Below are 23,784 nucleotides of genomic sequence, written 5' to 3'. Positions count from 1 at the left end.
CCTTGTCTGGGAGCACCTCGCCAACAACTGCTTTGTCGAACTAAGGCAACACCTCCTTGACAGCAAACTGACCGAGCCCCGGAAGCTCGCCAATGAAGCTGACCGATGGGTCAACACCCGGGTCCCCCGGAGCCCCGTGGGGGACTACCAACGGAGTACCACGGGACCTCCTCGCCAGCGGAGGAGGAGGGTCCCACCGCAGTCGAGAATTCCCGGCCGAGCCGCCCCGAAGCCCGCCACGAGGCCAAGCCGCCAACCACACGTCCCCGACCCTGGACCCCCATCGCCAGGCCTGGACCCCGACCAACAGTGACCTGCTTCGGCTGCCAACAGACAGGCCACTATGCGAGCGACCCGGCCTGCCCCGTGAACCAACGAAACGGGACCGCTGGGCCCCCTCCCTGACAAATAGCCACCGCAGCCCTGGAGGAAGGAGAAGAAGAGGAGGAAAACCGCGACGTCGGGTCCCCCGAGTGGGAACCGGCTGCCATGTCACTCGTATGCCTGGGCACCCGAGAAATGGTGCCCCGAGCCCCAATCCCGAGCAACACCCAGAAGTACCAGCAGTGGGTCACCATCAATGGGCAACGGGCCGAAGCCCTCCGTGACACTGGGGCCAGTGTGACCGCTGTCCGCTGCCACCTGGTGACCCCCGAACAGATCCTGCCGCATGTCCTATGCCCTGTCCGGACCGCGGACAACACCGAAAGTATGTGCCGAATGGCCCGGATCCCCTTCGAGTGGGGAGGAGTGTCAGGCACCCTGAAAGTAACTGTCCGCGACGACGCTCCAGTGGATTGCCTCCTGGGGAACGACCTGGAGAGCTCCCCCTGGGCCCAGGTGGAGCGCCGAGAGCATCTGGGGATGCTAGGGCTGCCCGAATGGGCCTGCGCCACCACCCGGTCCATGACCGCCCAACCAGCCGCTGCAGCGGCCCCCATCGAGCCTGCGGGTCCAGAACTGCCACCCTCCTCCGGCACGGAGGAGCCTGACGATGAGGCCGGGCCATCCGAACTTTCCCCCGACGAGGCCGCCTCCCTCAGCGAGATCCCCGAGCAGGCCCAGTGGCGCCACGATGGGGGCCCCACCCGCGAACAGTTCCAACAAGAACAGAAGGCCTGCCCGTCCCTCGAGGGGGCCCGACAGCAAGCGGCCGCCCAGGCCACGGGGGACCCCAAGGGAACCCACTGGATCTATTGGGACAATGACTTGTTATATAGCGAACAGAAAGTCGCCAAACTAGGAGCCGGCCGTGTGTTGGTGGTTCCCCTCCGATTCCGAGAGTTCCTCCTGAACCTGGCGCATGACGTGCCCCTCGCCGGACACCTCGGGCGAGACAAGACCTACAGCCGCTTGGTGACCCATTTTTATTGGCCCTGAATGCGGAGAGACGTGTACCACCACTGCTGGTCCTGCCTGACCTGCCAAGCCAGCGGGAAGACTGGGGGTCAAGTCAAGGCCCCCCTCCAACCATTTCCAGCCGTCCACACCCCGTTCGAACGGGTAGGGATCGACATCGTGGGGCCCCTCGACCCCCGAACCGCCCTGGGCCACCGCTTCATCCTGGTACTGGTCGACCACGCCACCCGATACCCAGAGGCCACCCCCCTCCGAACTGTGAGAGCTCCAGTGGTGGGCCGGGCCCTGATGGGCATCTTCTCCAGGGTGGGGTTCCCCCGAGAAGTGGTGAGCGACAGGGGTACGAACTTCATCTCGAAATACATGAGATCCCTCTGGCAACAATGTGGGGTCACCTACAAGTTCACCACCCCTTACCACCCCCAGGGGAACGGACTGGTCGAGCGGTTCAACAGAACCTTGAAAGGAATGATCAAGGGCCTGGAAGAGCCCCTGAGGAGGAAATGGGACGTCCTGCTGCCATGCCTCCTGTTCGCCTATCGAGAGGTTCCACAGAAATCCCTGGGCTTCAGCCCCTTCGAACTGTTGTATGGGCACCCCGTCCGAGGGCCCCTCAGCCTGGTCAAAGAGGGCTGGGAGGCGAGCGCCCAAGATGCCCCCCCCGACGTCTACAGGTACCTCTTGACCCTACGGAACCAGACTCGGAAGTTCCGGGCCCTGGCAGAAGCCAACCTCGAAGCCAGCCAAGAAGACATGAAACGCTGGTATGACGAAAATGTCTCGACCATCGAGTTCGAGCCGGGCCAGCAAGTTTGGGTCATGTCGCCCGTAGACCCCTGCGCCCTTCAGGACAAATGGACCGGTCCCTTCAAGGTGGTTGAGAAGAAGAGCCCCGTCACCTACTTGGTCGACATGGAGTCCCCAAGGAACCCCCTCCGGGTCCTATACGCCAACCGGCTCAAGCCCCACTTTGCCCGAACCGAACTAAGCCTGCTGCTGGCTACCGACGATGGGGGCGAAAGCGACTCCGAGCCCCTACCCAACCCCCTGGGGTCCTCGGACCAAGACGGCTCCATGGAGGGCGTCAAACTCTCCACCACCCTGACCCCAGAACAGCGCCATGACTGCCGGCAGCTGCTGCAACCCTTCGCTGCCCTCTTCTCTCTCACGCCCAGGGTGACCCCCTGGTGTGTCCACGACGTGGATACCGGGGACAGCCCCCCTGTGTGACACCGTGCCTACAGAGTGCCCGACCGGGTCCGAGCCTGCATACAAACGAAGGTCTCCAAGATGCTCGCCCTCGGAGTCATCGAGCCATCCAACAGCCCGTGGGCCAGCCCGGTGGTCTTGGTGCCGAAGGCCGCCGCCCCTGGCACCCCTCCGGAACTCAGATTTTGTGTGGACTACAGGGGCCTAAACGCAGTCACCAAGACCGATGCCCACCCCCTGCCACGGGCAGACGAGCTGATCGACTGCTTAGGGGCCGCCTGCTACCTAAGCACTTTTGATCTCACCGCTGGGTACTGGCAGATCAGGCTCACCCCCGGCGGCCAGGAACGATCCGCCTTCTCCACCCCTGATGGGCACTACCACTTTCGGGTGATGCCCTTCGGTATGAAGAACGCCCCAGCGACCTTCCAGAGACTGGTGAACAAGGTCCTGGCTGGACTAGAAGCCTTCAGCGCGGCCTACTTAGACGACATTGCAGTCTTCAGCAACCACTGGGCCGCGCACCTAGGACACCTCAGAGAAGTCCTGGCCGCTCTCCAAAGGGCCAGGCTCACGATTAAGGCCAGCAAGTGCCAGATCGGTCAAGGATCAGTGACCTATCTGGGCCATCAGGTGGGGAGTGGCCAGGTGGCGCCCCTCCAGTTGAAGGTCGATGCCATCCAGGCGTGGGAGCCCCCCGCAACGCAAACAGCTGTCCGGGCCTTCTTAGGCCTCACAGGCTACTACCGGCGATTTATCAAAGACTATGGCAGTATTGTGGGCCCCCTCATGGAGCTCACTTCCAAAAAGCAGCCCAAGACGGTGCACTGGACACCCCGCTGTCAGACCGCTTTTGAAACCCTCAAGGCGGCAATGTGCGCTGCCCCTGTACTACAGGCCCCTGACCACGGCAAGGAATTCGTGGTTCAGACAGATGCCTCGGAGTACGGGGTTGGGGCAGTCCTCTCCCAGATGGACACCGAGGGCCTCGACAGACCTGTGGCCTTCATCAGCTGCCGACTGCTGCCCCGAGAACAGAGGTGGAGCACCATCGAGCGGGAGGCCTTCGCCGTGGTATGGGCTCTCAAAAAGCTCCGGCCCTACCTTTTCGGCACCCACTTCCGAATCCAGACTGACCACCGGCCCCTGCGGTGGCTAATGCAGATGCGGGGCGAGAACCCCAAATTGTTGAGATGGTCCATCTCGCTGCAAGGGATGGACTTCACCGTAGAGCACCGGCCCGGCAACGACCACGCCAATGCCGACGGCCTATCCAGATTCTTCCGCCTCGGCGAGGAGAACCCCCAAGGAGATGGGTGACTCTCCCTGCCTTCAGCTGGGGGGGACGCTTGCTGGAGCCGGCCTCGTGGCGTGGTCCTGTTCCCCCTCGCCAAGCCGCACGAGGTCCCCTGCACCTCGGGGCTCTTCCATTTTGGATTGTACGTGACTCTGCGCACCAGCCTACGTGACCCCGCTCAACCCGGCCTCGGCCCCAGCAAGCCCCGACATCAAGGCACCAACAACTGGCCAGGGGGTACCACTTGAACACTTCCCCACTCCCGGCGGAGGGCAGTATCGATGGGACCCCCAACCGTCCTCCAACGCCTAGGTGTGATCGCCCTCCGGCTTTCCTGGGCCTGGCGCCTCTCCTGCTGGGCGTCTGACCGCTCCCAACCCGGCCTCTCCGCCCCCCCCGGCGCCAGGGTCCGGACATCAAAGGGCTCCAGACCTATATCTATAACCTATATACCTATAACTATAGTGAACGGCCCGTACTCACGTGTGTACGGGCCGTACACGCGTGAGTACGTGCCGTATCACTCGGACCTACGGTACCCCAACTATAGTGAACGGCCCGTACTCACGCGTGTACGGGCCGTATACGCGTGAGTACGTGCCGTATCACTCGGACCTACGGTTCCCCTACTATAGTGAACGGCCCGTACTCACGCTTGTACGGGCCGTACACGCGTGAGTACGTGCCGTATCACTAGGGCCTACGGTACCCCAACTATAGTGATAGGCACGTACTCACGCATGTACGGCACGTACTCACGCGTGAGTACGGCCCGTACACACGCCCTCAGAGCGTGTGTACTGCGTTTCACAGCTTACACTGGTGATAGGAGGCGCACACGAAAGGAATGGAGGTGTCAGACTCGCACAAGGCTGGACATCAAGTCATTTTCAGTGCAGTCCTTCATATGCAGGGCCTAGGTGTGTCAGGCAGTGATGTAGCACATGTCTCATCATGTTGTGGCACAATAGATGTGTGATGAGCTGTTCACACATGGCATGTGTGATGGGGCACTACGTGGCACACTTCCCCTTCACACTTTACACATGTGTGCATGTAGGACACACGTGTCAAGCACTGCATCACTGGTATGGCACAGTCACCAATACCCGCAACTGTCCCCTGATGCCAGGTACACAGATAATTACACCTGACATGTGACTACCAGCGTGCCACGATGTGACTATGTCTTGTGTGTGTCATGTGTTCCCATGAGCTTGCCGTTGGTGTTCCGTCAACTCCATCTGCTGTTGCAGCATCCAACATGTGTCTGTGTGCATATGTGCATGACACACATATATACGCACACCATGCCACATGTGGACTCACACGTTACATGTGTCATGATGTTTCAAAGATGACTTCCTGACTTGTGGCAATATCTGCGTTGTTTACAATGTCTGTGTCATCAGTTTTTGACATGTACCCCTTCATGGAAATGTGTGTTGTCTGTCCTTTTTCAGATGACATGTGACCTGTGCGACTAGACTCCCGCCAGCTGTCTGTATGAGATAACATCCTTCAAATGCTGATATGTGGATGTCTGTCACTCATGTAATGTGTCTGGCTGGTCACTTACACTGGCCCACAGCTATTTCAATGGCATGTCACGTCAACATTGCCATGCAACTATTGTGGCTGGCTCTTCGTAGGAGTATCACCTGGCTGGCCTAAGTGTCCTGGATGTATTGCACAGACCAGACTCTGTATTAAGCAGATGTGTATTAGCTGTTGAACATGTGCTCACCTCAGTGACATTGGTGTGGTAATGTACTCACTCTTCGTTATTCCTTCCAAATCTCTGCAGGGCACCGCCTCTCCCCAGACGAATGCCAGACCTGGATGCGTGAACATGACTGCATACGTAGATACCGCTTCTCGCAAGAGTTGATAGAGGACTTGACCCGCCGGCTTGAACCACACCTCCAACCACAACACAAGTATCCTACAGCTCTGACCCCCAAGATGAAGGTGATGGCAGCCCTACATTTTTTTGCCACCGGCACGTTTCAATTGACCATAGCTGATGTTGGTGGCATGTCCCAGACAATGTTCATCCGTGTCCTGCATGATGTTTTAGAAGCCATGTTGGTGCAGTTGACAGGTGTCAAGGATGAGTTCTATGCCCTGGGAGGGATGCCTCACGTAATTGGGGCCATTGATGGGACACATGTGGCTTTGGTACCACCACAGGCACAGGAGGTAGCCTTTTGGAACCGCAAACATTACCACTCTATCAATGCCCTTGTGGTGTGTCTTGCTAACATGCTGATTTCCCATGTCTGTGCCCGTTTTCCAGGGTCCGCACACGATGCCTACATCATGAGGCGTAGCAGGGTGCCAGAAATGATGCTGCAGCTGCACGCGGAACGAGCATGTCTTGTTGGTGGGTATACTCTGTTAGTCCTGTGTTTCGCGCTATCTTGTATCTTACGCCATCTCCTGACCCACTTTTTCACATGATGTTTCTATGTAGGGGATTCTGGCTATCCCAACATGCCATGGCTGATGACGCCTCTCCGCAACCCCAGAACAGCCGCAGAACACCGGTACAATGACACCCATGGGCAGACGAGGCGCGTGGTTGAGAGGACGTTTGGACTCCTGAAGAGCAGATTCCGGTGCCTCCACAAGACCGGCGGCGCCCTCCCATATGCCCCGGTGAAGGTCTGCAAAATCTTCATTGTGTGCTGCATGCTGCACAATATGGCAGTGGAGAAGGCCGTGCCACTCATCCTTGATCCGGATGAGCAGGATCATCCACCCATGGAGGATGAAGGGCTGGGGCACGGGGCAAGTGAGGATGAGGATGAGGATGAGGACATCCGGAGTCAGCTTATCCGCAACTTCTTCTCATAATGGTGAGTCCCTGTGTCTGAGTGTGCACGCTTTGAGCCTTGTGTGGCATGTGTTGCAATGTGCGTGTCCAGCTGACTGTGTGCTAAGTGACTTGGAGGTGTGTTCTGATGTGTCATTCAAGTGATGATGTCATTCCACACATTTTAGCTGGGACACTAAATTTTTTAAGAGCATGGTGACAACATCATTCCTGTAGAGTACATGTACATGTCTGCGGATTACTAGCTCTTCGCTGACTTGTTGTGTGTCAGTCCTCCCCAGGTTCTTGCGGCTGTCGTCTGCTCATGTCATCATTGCCCTCCTGCTATTCCTCATGAGTATTGCAACGTGTGCTGGATCAGAGTTACATGCACAGACATGGTGAAAAGTCATTTTGGGTAAGGAGTGCAGCAAGGCATTTTGTGGGTGGTACGTGTTTGTGATATGTGGGGACTTCTCTTGTGCATGTTATGTTACCATGCATACATATCGACTCACCATGGGGCACATGACGTGTTGCATGGCTCCCAAGAATTGATAGTCACCCTTCCTGACAGTCATCTGTAATGGTTTGTGGATTCTGATGAAGGCATCAATGTGTGTATAACGTCCCTCCGGAACATACGGGATGCTAATGGTGGACATAGTGTGGGACATCCCCATATGAGGATCAATGGGGAATTGCAGACTCTCCGTGTGCAGCAAGGCTCAACCCCTTCACTTGTGTGCCAGCTCAGTAGGATTTACCACATCTGTGTGTTGAAGGGGGTGTCCAGTGTAGGTCACACATGGTCAGCCAAATGACCTGTGAGTCCGTTCCAATTAATGCATTTCCCTTAGTGTGAGGCTGAGTAATAAAGGTGTTCGTCACACTCCAAGGTGCCTCATCTCTGTCAATGCAGGTCTCTTGCCACTTTGCATGCGGCATATCTGGCATAGTTGTGGAAGATTATGCATAGGAGTCCATGTGTAGTTTAGCAACATGCATGCAGTTGCTCATGGATTAGGCTCCCTATAGGGCATGAAGTACATGGTCGTGTATGTTTTTTGGCATGTTGGTCCACACAATGGGCCATCAACACCTGCTGAGGGTGAGTCTCCTGTGCGCAGGTCGACCTTCAGTTTCCTGATCCAGTGTCATGCTTCTTTGGTGATTGTGCATGCATTGTCTCTGGGTGTGCCATGTGACACTGGACACTCCTTACTTTACACACGCGCCTGTTGCAGTTGTCCTTCTGACATCCTAGTCTTTGTGTGCTAATTCTGGCATTTTGCAAGGAGATGCCGCCTGCTGCTGCGGCCCCTGCAGCAAGGGCCCACAGAGTATCCAGATTTGGCAACACACATGCCTCCAAGATGCTCCTCACTTCCTCCCTCCACCCATTCATTTGGCTGTCCTCAGCTTGTCTATGCCACTGTTGCCGCCACGTGGTGCCAAAGGCTGGACCATCAGCACATGCAAGGTGCACATTGCACCACCATCCTCTCCTTGCATAACCCACATCACACTACAGTCTGATGTAGCAGCCACACTCCGAGCTATGTCCATCCGCACATCTAACACATGCTGTCAGACATGCCCTGGGCACACACACGACACCTTTGCATGCTGAGTGTGCAACTCCAACTGCCTGCACTGCGCTGCCCCGCCTTCCAGGCCCTGTCACACCAACCAGGTCACGTCCCTAATACTCCCACCGGCTCTGTAGCCCAGCAAGGGAATGGGAGTGGGACTCAAGGCTTCAGCATGTAGTATGGTGTCATCGTCAGGGACATGGCACAGGTATCATCTCTCAGCATGTCAATCTACAGAGTGTCCAGGACCCCCCTCTCCACCATCACATGCGCACAGCACCTCATCATCAGCTCGTATGCCATTGACAGCCAGGTGCTCCTCACCCTCAACAAAGACACAGACATTGGCAGTTCCATCATTCAAGTATGCATGAGATCCATTGATGAATGGCTGAACACGAGCCACCTGAGGCTGGACTTGTACAGGACTGAGGTGATCATCTGAGGATTGTCCCCTTCCAGCTGAGTCAAGTGCTTGTGTCCCACCCGCAAGAGCCCTGCACAAGCACCCAGTGGCCACACACACAAGATGGTGTGCATCATGTTTGGCTCGCTCACATTTGCCATGCTAGTCCACAACATCTGTATCTCATGCTGCAACGCCCTCTGCACTATGCACATGATCCACAGATAGATCCACTCCAAGGAAAGACAGACCATCCCCCATGTCCACGACAACATCCGTGTCAAATACTGCCCTGCCCTCTACGGAGCACCTACATCCAAACTCCCGGGAAACTTGTCCACATCCAGGGTGCATCTGCACACCTCAGCTTCCACATCCTGCGCCCCAGCCACATCACCGTCCACCATAGATAGCTGCAATGGATCACTGTCTGCTGCAGGATGACCTCCATACTCCCCATCCACACTCAGGAGGCAGTCCACAACCCCGACCCCAAACCAACCTTGCACGTCTGTCATGTTAGATCCCGTTGGGCCATCTCCGTGCATCCAACCTTGCCCTGGCCACCGTTCTTCACATCCACCGTACTCCAGCATACAGGACATTGTTCTCCCACCTGGCCACACTGGGACTCCCTCCCCGGGAACCTCCACATGAGCCATGACCTCTACGCCTTGATGATGATCTCCCAAATAGGTCTCTCCGCACAGTTTAGCAAGCCCCCCCTCAGCAGCCAGAGGCCATCACAGGTGAGTGTTGTGCTCCATGCCTACATTGAATGATACCTTGTGACCCATGTGTGTCCTGTACCAGACTCTGATCCCAGGGTATAGATGGCTGGAGTTAGTTCAACACTCAGGCATAGTTTGACATTTCCACACACATATGTCGTTGAATAATGCAAAATGACAGGAACTTCTCATGACCAAAGTAATATATTTATTTGTGGTGGGGTACTTGTTTTGGTAGATGAAATTAGGTGATCTACCGGGGGAATAGAATCCAAAGTTCACAGGGGGAGATGGTATCCTTGGCATTGGAAGTCATCAGAGTCCAGGGCACAGTGTTGGTCATCATTGGTCAGACTGTGACCAGCAAGTCCATGTGGCAGAGAATGTCATTGGATGAGGTGCTGCTGTTGCGCCAGAGGGCAAGGTGCCAGGCCAGGTGACCTGGGAGATGTGGATGGTCCGCTGACTCTCACGGTCTTTTCCGTGGACGACCCACCTTCCTTCGGGGACCCTCAGATGCAGTCCTTGACGATGTTTGGGACGCTCCATCAGACGAATCCTTCTCCTCCTCCTCCCTCCCTGTGTCTGGTGCTGGTCTACGCCTGGTGGCACAGGGAGGGTTGCCCATGCTTTGGGCGATCTGACGGAGTGATTGGCTCATGTCCCTGTGCACCGCCAAGAGCTCAGCCAGTCTTGCCTCCATCCGTCCTTGGTGTTGTTGATGACTGGCATGATGCTTGACCTGCAGGTTCTTTATCTCATCGAGGGTCCCCTGCATCTCTGAGAGTCTCGTCACGACCTGGTTGATGCCTCTGATGTCACGCCGGTATGTGTCCAGGATGTTGCGTATGTGTGACATACCGGTGTCCTGAGCTGGCTGGTCAGGTTCGCGCCTCCCCCTGCCTCCACTTCCACCACCCATGCCCACTTGAGCCTGGCCTGCCGTTGTGGGCACATCGGGTCTACGGGACCCCTGAGGGATGGCATTTGCAGGGTTGCCTGCCTCCTCCTGGGTGCCCGGAGAACCTTGTCCCTCCTGGTCAGACTGGCTCTGTTGTTCAGTGCGAGCAGGGCTCCTGGGTGTCTCCTGGGATGTGGCAGGAATGGGGGGGGTGGTTGCACAGATGTACGAGACGCAGGTGCTGCAGGGGCTTGGGCACCAGAGGGTCCAGGTTGGTCGGGGTCATCCACGGAGTGGTGAGAGTCGTCGCTGCCGATGGGATCATCTTCACGCGGAGCCTGGGACTGTGATTCTTCCCCCCAGTGTTGGGGGGAGATCCATGACGTTGCCCTGTGTGTGAGAGAGAGACAATGTTAATGGTGTTTCATGGGACATCTATGTTTCATACATATTCAAGTTGACACAGTTCCTCCAGGTAGTTGGATGTGCCTAGCATTCCTCTCAATGTCCACTTGGGGATGGGTATGTTGCAGGGGACAGATTGGGATGTTCTCCTGAGTGTTTGACCTGTAGATTGTTGGCTATGATGCTTAGTTGGCTATGGATTGGTCTTTTTGTGTCACATGTCCATTGTGGGAGTGTGTAAATCCGTTGCATGCCCCGGGGGTGTGTGCTTGTATTAGGGGGGGGTGTGACCGGGCCTGCTGTTGTGTGAGTTGTCATTGGGTCTCCCAGGTAATGTGTCTGTCCCCTCATGGTGCATGCTGGCATGACAGTGAGTGTGAGTTCCTGTGCTAGATATCTGTGCTTGTGGAGTTGGTGTTTGAGTGTACAGTGGTCCCAGGAGGGCCTTTTGCTGCATACAGCAGGGCCAAGTGTCAGCTACCTTGTCAGTACTTTGCCAGTCCCTGTGCATTGTGCATGGATATGTACCTAGGCCATATGGGCTGAGGGCATTGGTGTCTGCGTCTCATTTTCACAATGTGTTGTGTGGGGCCCACCCTCCCAGCCTCCCGGACATCCAGTCTTGTGTTTGTGGTTGCTGTAGCCTTGGACATGGCCTTGCCTTGATTTGTGAAGGGTGCATGGAGACGTTAGTGGCATGAGCGTGGTTTTTGAGTGTGGTTGTGTGCGGTGAGTGCTTGGGGGAAGTTGCGTGCATTTGGTGTATATGTGGTGTGGACCCCATTGCCCCCATGTTACGTAAGTTGTTTGTGTACTCACCAGGCTCTGCGACTCCTTCGACTCCGTGTACTCCCACCGGCAGTAGCAGGGCCATCACCTTCTCCTCCCAGGGATGGTAGTGTACGGGTCTGCGGGGCAGCCCACCTCCAGTGATATTACTCTGGGCAGTTTCTTCGTTCATTTTCCTCTTGACCGCCCTGCGCAGATCGTACCACCTGGCTTGGCATTCATGCCTGGTCCTTCGGATGGGTGCAACAGCATTCACCTTATCGACAATCCTCTGCCACATGGCAGATTTTTCAGCTATGCTGGTCTGTCTGACCAATGTTCCAAACAGCTGTGGCTCGACTCTGATGACTTCCTTGACAAGGAGGTCCAGCTTCGCCGTTGTGAACTTTGGATTCTTGTCTGTGGGCATGGTGTGGGGTGTGGGTGTGGGTGTGGATGGTTGTGGGTGGGTGGGTGTGAATGTGACGATGTGTGTGTGAATGTGAAGAGGGGGATGTTTGTGAAGGAGGTTGTGTGAAGGTGTGTGAGTGAAGGTGTAGTGAAGATATCAGTAGTGTAGAGTTGTTTCTCTGTGGGGTCTGGCAGCAGTGGGTCTGTTGCAAAGGCTCATGGGTTGTGTGTGTGGGCCCTTTTTATTGGTCCATTTTTGGGTCTGGCTGTGTTTGAATTTTGGTGGGTGTGTTATAAGAGGGGGTTGTGATTTAGGGCCTCTGTTTGCCTGTTTGGATGTGCCAGGTCAGTCATTGAGATGTATTTTGTCATGTAGACGTGTTTTGTGGTGTTGTGCGAGTCGAATTGACCCTCCTTGCGCTGGTTTACAGTGTTCTGGTTCTGTAAGAGTCTTTTTCGCGTAGGTACGGTCCGTACATACGCGACGCTGGGTAAGGGTGCTGGGGTACGGTGTTGGAGTGCGGCGCGTACAGGTGGGGGTACGGTACGTACACGTGCGGGCCTGGGGTACGGCGCGTACATGCGGAGGTCTGGCGCGTACATGCGGGGGTATGGCACGTACATGGGGGGTACGGCGTGTACATGGGGGGTACGGCACGTACATGCGGGGGTATGGCGCGTACATGGGGGGAAGGCGCGTACATGGGGGGGTACGGCGCGTACAGGTGCGGGGCTGTGGTACAGTGTGGACAGGGGGTAAGTCGCGTACATGGGGGGGGTACGGCGCGTACATGGGGGGAGTACGGCACGTACAGTTGCGGGTCTGGGGTACAGTGTGGACAGGGTGGTGTACGGTGCTGACATATTTGGGGGTGGGGGGGCTGTACAGCTCGTACACGGGCATAAGTTTACCCGTGTACATGTGTGCTATTGCGTTGGCTCCGTACGATCCATTTTACGTCCGATTGTTTATTCGGACGGACGGTCGGGATTGTACTTGCGCGCTCGGACTTGTGTTTTACGATTTGCACGTAAAAATGTCCGGCTCACTCTCGTACACTTTTCCCGACGATATTCGGACGTAAACACTTTCCGACGCCATCTCGTACACTTTTCCCGACGCTAATCGTAGTAATTTTTCACGTACGAATCGTACTTGGCCGTTTGTACGGTACTTGTACGACTCGTACATGAAAAAATACGGATACCAGTCGGACGGTAAAGTTTTTTAACGGATCGGAATCGGCACCTTAGTGTGTGGAATGAAAAAATAAAGGAAAAAACCTTGTACATTTTGATTAAATCCCATAAAGACAAAGGTTCTGGTGCCTTTTGGAAAATTGTGAATGCTAAAAAAAGTGGTTGTGATAACTCCAACAGGCATGCTACCAATATTAGTGCAAAAAGGTTGGGTTGAGCATTTTATTAATATTTTTTCTTTTGGCATGGACAGTAATAATGTTGTACAGGAGGCTCCCATGACTTGCCTGATGAACATCCATTTTTCTGTTGAAGAGGTTGTAGACACCATTAGAGGTAGCCCAGCTCACAAGGCCCGGAACCTGATGGGCTCGCTATGGACTGTATAAATTAAATACCCAATTCTGGGGCCCATCATAATGAATGTTTTGAAAGCTGCTGTGTCACCAGTATTCCAGCTTCATGCAGACAGCTACTATTGTTTGTATCTTTAAGAAGGACAATAGATAAGAACCTAAGGGCCATATGTATCAAATACTTTTGCATTTGCAAACGGTGCAAATCGGTATCTTTGCCCATTTGCGAAAGCATAAGAGCTTTTCGAGGTGTATGATATGCGTTGTAGTCGCAATTTTAGGTAATCACAAATGTGCCAAGCATTTTCTAAATGCAAACTGTGCAGTTAGAACATGATTTTACCATCGACTTGGAGTTGGTGTAACGATGTGCACATTTTAAAAAATTTATTTTTCAAAGTGTCATGTGGCACACATGCCTCTAGGGAATGTGTGCTCCTTGCATGTATGCATTTCTTTTTTGGGGTGCTTCAGAGGGGCCTTAGGCCCCCAGGCACACCTGGTATTGCATTACCTAATTTGTGATTACCAATAAGGTAAACACAGAACCAGTAATGCAAAACCATTTGCACCTATGGGCCTTTAGGCCCCATAGGAAAGAATGGAGTAGTATTGCATAATAGCGATTACCTAATTGTGATTACAAATCTTTAGTACTCGTTATTAGGTGAACCCTATTTTCTTACATTAAATTTTGCATTCCTTAAATAGCGATTACCTAAAATTCACTATTCAAGGAATGCAAAATGGAGTTTCGTTACATGTGACCCTAAATGCTGCAGGTCCAGCTCTATACTCGATTTAGAGGCCAACATTTTAGGGCGTATTATTTTACATAGAATTGAGGCCTGGGCAAATGAGAATAAGGCAATATTATTATGGTGCTGTTTGGATTTAGGATTGGGGACTCAAGATCAATGCTCGTACTTGCACCTAATCACTGAAAAGTACACTGTAGCCAAAAAAGGAACTATGTATACCTTTCTTTTATTGATCTCAGAGGTGTCTTTGACTGTGTCAACCGATCAAATCTATTGGACATTTCAATACATATGGACCTACCCAAACCTCTTGTGAATTTTTCACAGGCACTTCACAGTGGGGTGGCTGCTTCTGTGAGGTATGGCCCAGAGGGGTAGTGCACAAAACGAGTCAGGCTAGCCAGAGGGGTTTGTCAAGGCGGTGTCCTTGCCCTCATATTGTTTGATCTGTATATTAATTAGGGGTACGTGGAACCTGAGAAGTTTCACTCCACGGAGTTATGCAGAGTTACCCAAAAACTCAGCGAGACACAGCGGAGTTCCCCAAGCAGTGGAGTGGTGGTACGTCACTCTGCTTACACTGATTTTTAGCACTGGAAGCTGGTCCCACGCTATAAAGTCAGCACAAACGGAACCACACGGTGTGCCAAAAGGAGCTGCATTGTTCCGCTAGAGTTGATTTTCTACACAAGCGGCAGCTTTCTCAACACGAGCGTTAGCGACCTGTTACGACCGCCAGCATTAAGAAATCTTACTGGCAGGTGGTCTAGCACTTGATTTCTTCGCTCTCGCGACTTACCATTGGCGAGCCGCACACAAGAAAAATCTCTGCCACAAGGTATTTAGAGAAGTACTACCGTAACTCCAAGCTGAGCACGGAGTGGCCAAAACTCCACGAACTCCGCTGGAGGTGCGTAGCTTACCGCTCACCCCTAATATTAACAGAATGAGCAATTTTCTAATCGCTACTGGCAAGGACCTGTCAAAGTTGGGGCCCTGGTTTGTTTCTGCACTACTATTTCGGCACTACTATATGCAGATGATGCTGCCTTAATTGCACGTACCCCAATAGTCCAAGATAATTTGTTGATCACTTTTTTAAGCTAGTGGACAACCCGAATATTGAAACTAAAATCTCTAAAACTCCTTGTAGGATCTGCGGTAAATAATGCCATAAGGTTAGACAACTTACTATGAACAGAAAACCGATTATGAGAGTAAATGATTTCTCATATATAGGGGTGATCTTCGATGTTCGGAGCTCCTGGTTAACTTGCATCTCGCACAGGTGTATCTATTTTAATCAGTCTGCGAGGGTAGTCTTTGATTTAGTCAGAAAGGTGGGTAAAAAGCTGTGCTGCCTAGCTTCAAAATTTAAAAACCCAAGTACATTCCAGTTGAATTGTGTGGGGCAGCCATCTTGTCTAAAAATGTAACAGGAGGGGAGACGCTATTATAAATGTCTGCTTGGACTTCCACCATCCAGTCTGCACTTTTATATACTTGAGGATCTGGAGCTTCCTTATATTGAGGGTTCAATCAGGCTAGCAGCTCTTCTTTGGATTTTAATTTGGGCAAATGAGCAGACCAATATCAAATGCATGTTCATCACTGACTTTTACGCCTGTGAGTAGGGCCTTAAAATGAGTGGCTAAAATATGTTAAGAATAGTACAGAAGTATTGGGCAGACCTGAAATGTTTACTTCCCCACACTTGATTGTTAACCCCTTCCCCGCTCATGACGGAACCACTCCATCATGAGCCACGGTTGCCGTGTGCTCATGACGGAGTGGTTCCGTCATGCCCCGACCGTTGGCAGCCGCTCCGCCCACGCGGCGCTGTTTCCCCGCCTGTGCGGGGGGACAATGCAACTGGGCGGAGTCATGATGGAACCACTCCGTCATGAGCACAGCCCCAAACCCCCCCAGCGCAGCCAAGGGGTTAAAGGAGATGCTGAACGAGTCAAAAAGTTATATATGTCTTTTTGTAGGGTGAAGAGAAAGAATATTGAAAAAAACATTGTCAGGGACTAAAGCTGCTTTTAAATTAGCTATTAGGGTGTGGAATGAAAAACTGGTATTGGGATGGAATCCTGTTTAGATGTGTGAAAAATACGTCAGAAAGCTCGTTCCCAACAAACTTTCAGTTGGATACCATCAGGAGCCGTCTGTGTTTCCTCCTTGGCCATTGTGACTCAGCGTCTACTTTAATCTGTGATGAGGTTTCTACTCTGACCTTGGCACATTTGTCTGTAAATATCATCTGTACCCTCAATGAACATTTTTATTACCAATTTTAAAACTAAATGATTTTCATCAGCACAAACCTGCACTCTAATTTAAAATATGTCATCCAGTCCCCTGGTGTGTTCTGCAGTTTCTAGGTTTTTAAAATCGCCATTCATATGCGCAACTTAATGAGTTAATACATATTTGGACGTTTTATGGTTATGAATAATAAACAATAGATGTTATGGTTATGATATACCGCTGGAACCATTTGTGATTTTACCTTTGATGTATTTGTATGATGTCATTGGTATTTTTGCGCCCTTATTGTCTTGTTCTTTTATGGATTGATTTTAAATTCGACATAAAGATTTGATTAATTGATTGATGGATTGATTGATACTCATATTGTGCATGGAACATGCTCTCTGATGTGATTCTCCTGTGCCTTCACCACTGTGTCCCTGAGGTTTGTTTACAAACCAACAATAAACACTGCTTCATTTTCAGTTATTCCTATCGATGCTCTATTACTAAACAAAGTACATCATTGTAGCATCTTTCACATGAGTCGCAGGTTTATTGAGTTCTTGGATAGTAATTGACACTACTTCTTTCTTTCCAGGACCAGATGAACTCCGATTGGTGAATGGGATGTCCCCTTGTTCAGGAAGAGTTGAACTCAAGCAGAATGGTGTTTGGGGGTCAGTGTGTGATGATGACTCTTGGGGACAACAGGAGGCTTCGGTTGCCTGCAGACAACTGGGCTGTGCACTGGTGCAGGACTACATGTATAATTCCTCGTTTGGAAAGAGTTCTCTTTCAGTACTGCTTAGCAACATTCAATGCCAGGGAGATGAGGCCACTCTTTGGAAGTGTGCACAGCAAGGCTGGGAATTCAATACCTGTGCAACAGGAAGGGATGCAGGAGTGACTTGTACTGGTAAGAAATACTAAGACAATGCAAGCAAATTCTTTATTCTTAAAGGACTATAATTTATAACTGACTAAAATAATGTGATAAAAAGCAAAAGGCTACTAATGATGCATTTTATGACTTGCTACTGTAAGCAGTAATACAGACCAGGCCAGTGCTAATCATGAGTGGGTTCTATACACATTATCATAGCACAGACGAGATTTATTCAATGATGAGTACGCCATATAATAGGATCACAGAGAATCACTGTCCGTTCTCGAGTGAGTGCAGGATACGGTGATATCATTCAGACACACTATCCATCCTTGAGTGAGTGCAGGATACAGTAAGATCATTCAGACCACGATCCATCCTCAAGTGAGTGTTGAATACAGTAAGATCATTCAGATCCACTTAGCATCCTCGAGGGAGTGCAGGATACAATATGATCATTCAGATCCACTATCCATCCTTGAGTGAGTGCAGGATACAGTAAGATCATTCAGACTCACTCTCCATCCTCGAGTGAGTGCAGGATACAATAAGATCATTCAAACCCACTATCCATCCTTGAGTGAGCGTAGGATACAGTAAGATCATTCAGATCCACTATCCATCCTCAAGTGAGTGTAGGATACAGTAAGATCATTCAGACCACCATACATCCTCAAGTGACTGTTGAATACAGTAAGATCATTCAGACCCACTTTCCATCCTTGAGTGAGCATAGGATACAATAAGATCATTCAGACCCACTATCCAACCTCGAGTGAGCGTAGGATACAGTAAGATCATTCAGATCCACTTACCATCCTCGAGGGAGTGTAGGATACAGTAATCAGTCAGATCTACTATCTATCCTCGAGTGAGTGTAGGATACAGTAATCATTCAGACCTACCATCACTCCTCGAGTGAGTGTAGGATACAGTAATCATTCAGACGTACTATCCATCCTCGAGTGAGTGCAGGATACAGTAAGATCATTCAGGCCCATTATCCATCCTCGAGTGAGTGGAGGATACAGTAAGATCATTCAGACCCACTATCCATCCTCGAGTGAGTGCAGGCTACAGTAAGGTCATTCAGATCCACTATCCATCCTCGAATGAGTGCAGGATACAGTAAGATCATTCAGACCCACTATTCATCCTCGAGTGAGCGTAGGATTCAGTAACATCATTTAGACCGGCTATCCATCACCAAGTGTGTACAGTATACAGGATACAGGATACAGTAACATCATTCAGACCGACTATCCATCCATTCCTCAAGTGACTGCAGGATACAGTAGGATCACTACGACCAAGAAACAATCCATGAGTGAGTGCAGGATATTGTAAGACACCATCTACGAGTGAGTGTAGTTAGGCAAAAGCAAATGACTTGGATTTCGTACACTCCCAATTTCACTGTGCCAGGAAATCCTTTGCTAACTTTTTCCAACCTACCTAATATACATTTTTGTCTCTCTTTTGATTTGCAGGAAACCCAATTATATATAGAGTTTGAAATAGGTCTATTTGGTTACAGCAGTTCCTCCTTTAAAGCGGCATGCCAAAGGGGGGTCCGTGTTTTTTATTTAAATCAGTCATTTTGTTGCAGTCTACCAAAGTGTCTTTGTCTTTGAATTTTGCATTGATGATGTATTGTCTAGTCATAGATGTCCATGATAAATGTGTGGAATACCTAGTTTGCAATGTTTATTTTTCACCCACTTGTGACTTTAAGAATGACATTTCAGTTCTTCAGACAGCCTTCCTGAATGCAGAGAATTTATTTCCAAATGCCATCTGTTAATTGCAGGATAATTTATTGTTAACATCTCCTCATCTAGTTATCAGGAGTGTAGCTTTTCTGAGCTCAATATGTTTAGAACCTGTACTTCTAAATATAAGGATTGATAAGCGGGCACCTCTATTACTCAAATGTGCATTAGAATGAAATGTGACATAAATCAATTGCAGGTTCTTTGACCGCCCATCTGAAAGTTTTTTATGGCAGCTGGAAACTCTTAGGTTTCCATTAGATTATGCCTTTCTACACTACCTTGGTTCTAAATCTGTATCTGGTTTGACATGAGGCTCAAGTCTCTGGAGTGATCATCTTCAATTAACAATTGGCCTTTGGTTGTAAAGTGAACTTCTAACTACTGGTCCCCATTGTTCAGGATCAAAAGATCTCATTCAAACAGGATTTATGTAATGATCAAGTTATACATGAGAAATTAAGGATGCAAATTCAATCGGTTGTTGACTCATCTTCAGGCAATGTAAACAATCCTTTATTTGAGAACTTACTTGAGTTTTGTAATGCGCTGGCTAAGCCTATACAGCCTTCTTTTAACACCTGCTCCCACTCATGTAAAGGAACAAAAAGAGGCCCAAGTCACACAACTATGGTGGTCTTTGCAGAGTGCCTTTGTTAAGAGAAAGACCAGTAAATTATCGCAAAATGTTTGGATGGAGACTGTAGGAAGCTGGCTCTGTATATTCTATGACAAAGTAAGGTATAGTCTGCACAGAGTCCAGTGGATCTCCAGAGTTATAGCAGAAGCTAATTAGACAATCGCTGGCAGCTTGTGGTACTGTGGTTGAGCAGTTAGGCTTATCAGGAGGGTCTGTGAAGCATTTATTGCATTCACGCAGATAGGAACTGATGGCACACACTGAGAGACTGAATCCAGACCAAATAGGTAAGAATAAAAAAGATATACTTCTGTTTTGTTTCTGGAACCAGCAGGACTTGGCACAGGTGAGCAGAATATGCTTTCACATGCAAACCTTTACAAGGAAAGGCAAATGTAGATGAAATTGGAATTGTTACAGGTTTGTATTTGCTTTTAAACAGTTCAGAATACATTAAGATTACTTTGGATTACTGTAAGTAATCCAAAGTAATCTTAATGTATTAAGATTACTTTGGATTACTGTAAGATTAACTTTCAGTTACTTTGACTACTCTTGGTGATATGCTGAGATATCACACCGTGGAGCTTACAAAATACAGGTAAGTATGACAGTTTTTGGTTCAAAAGAAAGTTACTTTGGTTTCAATGCAAACGTTAGTTCACTACTTGCAACATTTTTAGGAGAAAAATCCTAACATGGATTCCTATGGAGAAAAACAGTGTTATTGGTTTGCAGGCAAGTAAACAACTTACAGTGCTGGGGGTCTGGAGTTAGAACCAATGTTCCCCAAGGTTCAGGTTCGCACTCAAAGAGAGTCACCAGTGGCACTGGGGCGCAGGGTGCAGAGTGCAGGGGCCCAATGTTAGCCAATAGGGCTGAGGGGCCGTCAGTCAAGGGTTGCTTATGAGCAGGTCACTCGGTTATGGGAGCAAAGCTCCGCGGATTAAGATCAGAGTTGCAGGGGCCAACAATCAGAACATGAGCTGCACCAGCAGCAGCATGGAGGCGGCTGGATGCAGAATGCCAAGGAGACGTCAGGAGCCCTGTGGATTTCAATGGCGATCTCTGGTTTGGAAGAAGAACTGCAGGCTCTGGCAAGGAGGTTTCCTGAGGGTGACCACTGACCAGAGAGGTGAGTTGGATTCTTGGGGGATGCCTGTACACCATTGGTTGGGCCACAAAGGCTGTGAGGCGTCAGGTGCAGGGGTGTCCTTTAGGCATCAAGTTTTCTTACTAGCTCCGCTCACGATCAGTGGGACCCTCAGGTTTAGGCTGCAGGCATCAGTCTGAAGCTCGAGGTAGGTCGGAATCACCAGATCCCAGGTCAGGATTGCTGGTGAAACCTCCTCGTGGTGTTGAGCAACTCAAATTCGGGCCATTGGTGTCAGGTGCAGAGTGGTGCAGAATGGTGGTGCAGACCCGCAGAGCCACCTGGATTTGGGTTCTCTGTTGGAGTCTTGGTTTTAGCAAACCGGTACTCACAGGAGACAGAGTCGTTCAGAGGAAGGCAAGGCAGATTCTCTGGGTTCTGGATGGCTGCCAACTGCTGGACAGGCCGGGTTACGCTGTTTGCTGGTTGAAGTCAGGACAGATGGTAGGGCTGGGGCCTCTTCTTCCTTCTTCAGCACGGCTCTTCTGTCATTCTTCTTTTTTCTTCTCGTATCTGAGAAGGCACGGTTCAGGGTGGCCCCTAAATACTAAATGTAGGGGCATTACAGGGGTGTGCAGGTTGGAACCAGTAGGTACCTTCCTTGGGGTGAGAACACCCCTTAGTATGCCACCCTCCAGTGGGAGGGGGAATAAGCCTCTCTCTGATTGGCTGGGTCCCCTCTTCGTCAAGATGGAGGGGACTGAGATGTGTGATTCACCTCACCTCCTTCACCTGAGGGGTGGGGTTGGCAAAGGTGGGCACACTTCTTCTCCTAACTTGGTTTTCCCACCAATTCTGGGGTCAGAACCAGTGGGAGCAAGTTGCTGGGGACAACAAAAGGCAGGGTCAGCTAACAAATGCAGCAGGCCTTTGAATCTTCCCCTTCATGGCCCGAGCCCATCCTAGGGGAGGAGGCATGACACCTCTTCCCAGGATGGGCTTTGTTTCTGAACCCAGAGAGCGAAGGACCTCTACCCAGGGTCCAGAAACCTGTCTGGTGTTGGCAAATGCGGGTAGCCATTCAGGAACTACACCAGGGCTGGTAGTTTTTCGGGGGGCATCTCGAAGTGGCCCTCTGAGTGCATTTTACATTAAATCCCACTCTGGCATCAGTGTGGGTTCAATTTGCTGAGACATTTGTAAGCAAGCTGCCCAGGTTTGAGTAAAGCCATTATGGAGCTGTGGAAATTGTGATGACCAACTCCCATACCATATACTCTATATGGATTTACTGCACTTAGAATGTCTAAGAATGGACTTAGACACTGTAGGGGTACAGTGCTCATGCAACTGTACCCTCACCTATGGGCTCGTGCACGCTGCTACGGGGCAACTTTCCTAGTCCACAAGCATTGTGTTGCAGGCAAGGATTTGTGCCATGTCGACTCTTCACTTTACCTTTCTCTGTACCAAAACATGCAGCCTGCAATGGAAGTGTGTGGGTGTTAGTGTGCATGGCCTCTAAGGGTGTCACAATAGGTGCTGCAGCTCTTAGAGGCCTTCCCTGGTCACAGTGCCCATAGTACAATTGTGTGCCTGGGTGTCTTATTGGATGCATTAGAGTTTGGCTGGGTGTGTCAGTGTCTGCACTGGAATGTCCCTGAGAGTGTTAGGGCCTGATTCACAAAAGTAAACTTAGACCAAAAGTCTAATTTAGACCAAACGTCTAACTTTTCTACTACAAAAGTTAGACGTTTGGTCTAAGTTAGACTTTTGGTCTAAACTTAGACCAAAAGTCTGGCTTTAGTAGTATTAAAGTTAGACTTTAGGTCTAAACTTAGACTTTTGATCTAAGTTTACTTTTGTGAATCAGGCCCATAGTGTATGTATTGGTGTATGCCTGGGTGTGTCAATGTATGAATCAGTGTGTGCCTGGGTGTCCTACTTGATACATTAGTGTTCGGCGGGGTGTGCCCATGTCTGCATCAGTGTATATCCATGGGTGCATCAGTGTATGCATCAGTGTGTGCCTGGGTGTCCTACTTGATACATTAGTGTTCGGCGGGGTGTGCCCATGTCTGCATCAGTGTATATCCATGGGTGCATCAGTGTATGAATCAGTGTGTGCCTGGGTGTCTTATTGGATGCATTAGTGTTCGGCGGGGTGTGTCCATGTCTGCATCAGTGTATATCCATGGGTGCATCAGTGTATGCATCAGTGTGTGCCTGGGTGTCTTATTGGATGCATTAGTGTTTGGCGGGGTGTGTCCATGTCTGCATCAGTGTATATCCATGGGTGCATCAGTGTATGCATCAGTGTGTGCCTGGGTGTCCTACTTGATACATTAGTGTTCGGCGGGGTGTGCCCATGTCTGCATCAGTGTATATCCATGGGTGCATCAGTGTATGCATCAGTGTGTGCCTGGGTGTCTTATTGGATGCATTAGTGTTTGGCGGGGTGTGTCCATGTCTGCATCAGTGTATATCCATGGGAGCATCAGTGTATGCATCAGTGTGTGCCTGGGTGTCTTATTGGATGCATTAGTGTTTGGCGGGGTGTGTCCATGTCTGCATCAGTGTATATCCATGGGTGCATCAGTGTATGCATCAGTGTGTGCCTGGGTGTCTTATTGGATGCATTAGTGTTTGGCGGGGTGTTTCCATGTCTGCATCAGTGTATATCCATGGGTGCATCAGTGTATGAATCAGTGTGTGCCTGGGTGTCTTATTGGATGCATTAGTGTTCGGAGGGGTGTGTCCATGTCTGCATCAGTGTATATCCATGGGTGCATCAGTGTATGCATCAGTGTGTGCCTGGGTGTCTTATTGGATGCATTAGTGTTTGGCAGGGTGTGCCCATGTCTGCATCAGTGTATATCCATGGGTGCATCAGTGTATGCATCAGTGTGTGCCTGGGTGT

At 50.6% G+C, this 23,784-nt stretch overlaps 1 protein-coding gene across 2 annotated transcripts in view; it reads left to right on the top strand.

Moving 5' to 3' along the window:
- Positions 1-23,784, top strand: part of LOC146863566 (CD5 antigen-like) — a 414,744-nt gene that overhangs the window by 210,157 nt on the left and 180,803 nt on the right. For both annotated transcript variants that reach the window (XM_085643026.1, XM_085643027.1), the window contains one exon: positions 17,072-17,389. In XM_085643026.1, coding sequence (XP_085499152.1) covers positions 17,072-17,389 — 318 coding nt within the window. The remainder of the gene's footprint in view (positions 1-17,071; positions 17,390-23,784) is intronic.

This window comes from Triturus cristatus, chromosome 2_2, assembly GCF_964204655.1.
Source record: "Triturus cristatus chromosome 2_2, aTriCri1.1, whole genome shotgun sequence".
Classification (NCBI taxonomy): Eukaryota; Metazoa; Chordata; class Amphibia; order Caudata; family Salamandridae; genus Triturus; species Triturus cristatus.
Note: the sequence above shows the minus strand (reverse complement) of the source record. Positions and strands in the feature narration are given on the sequence as shown.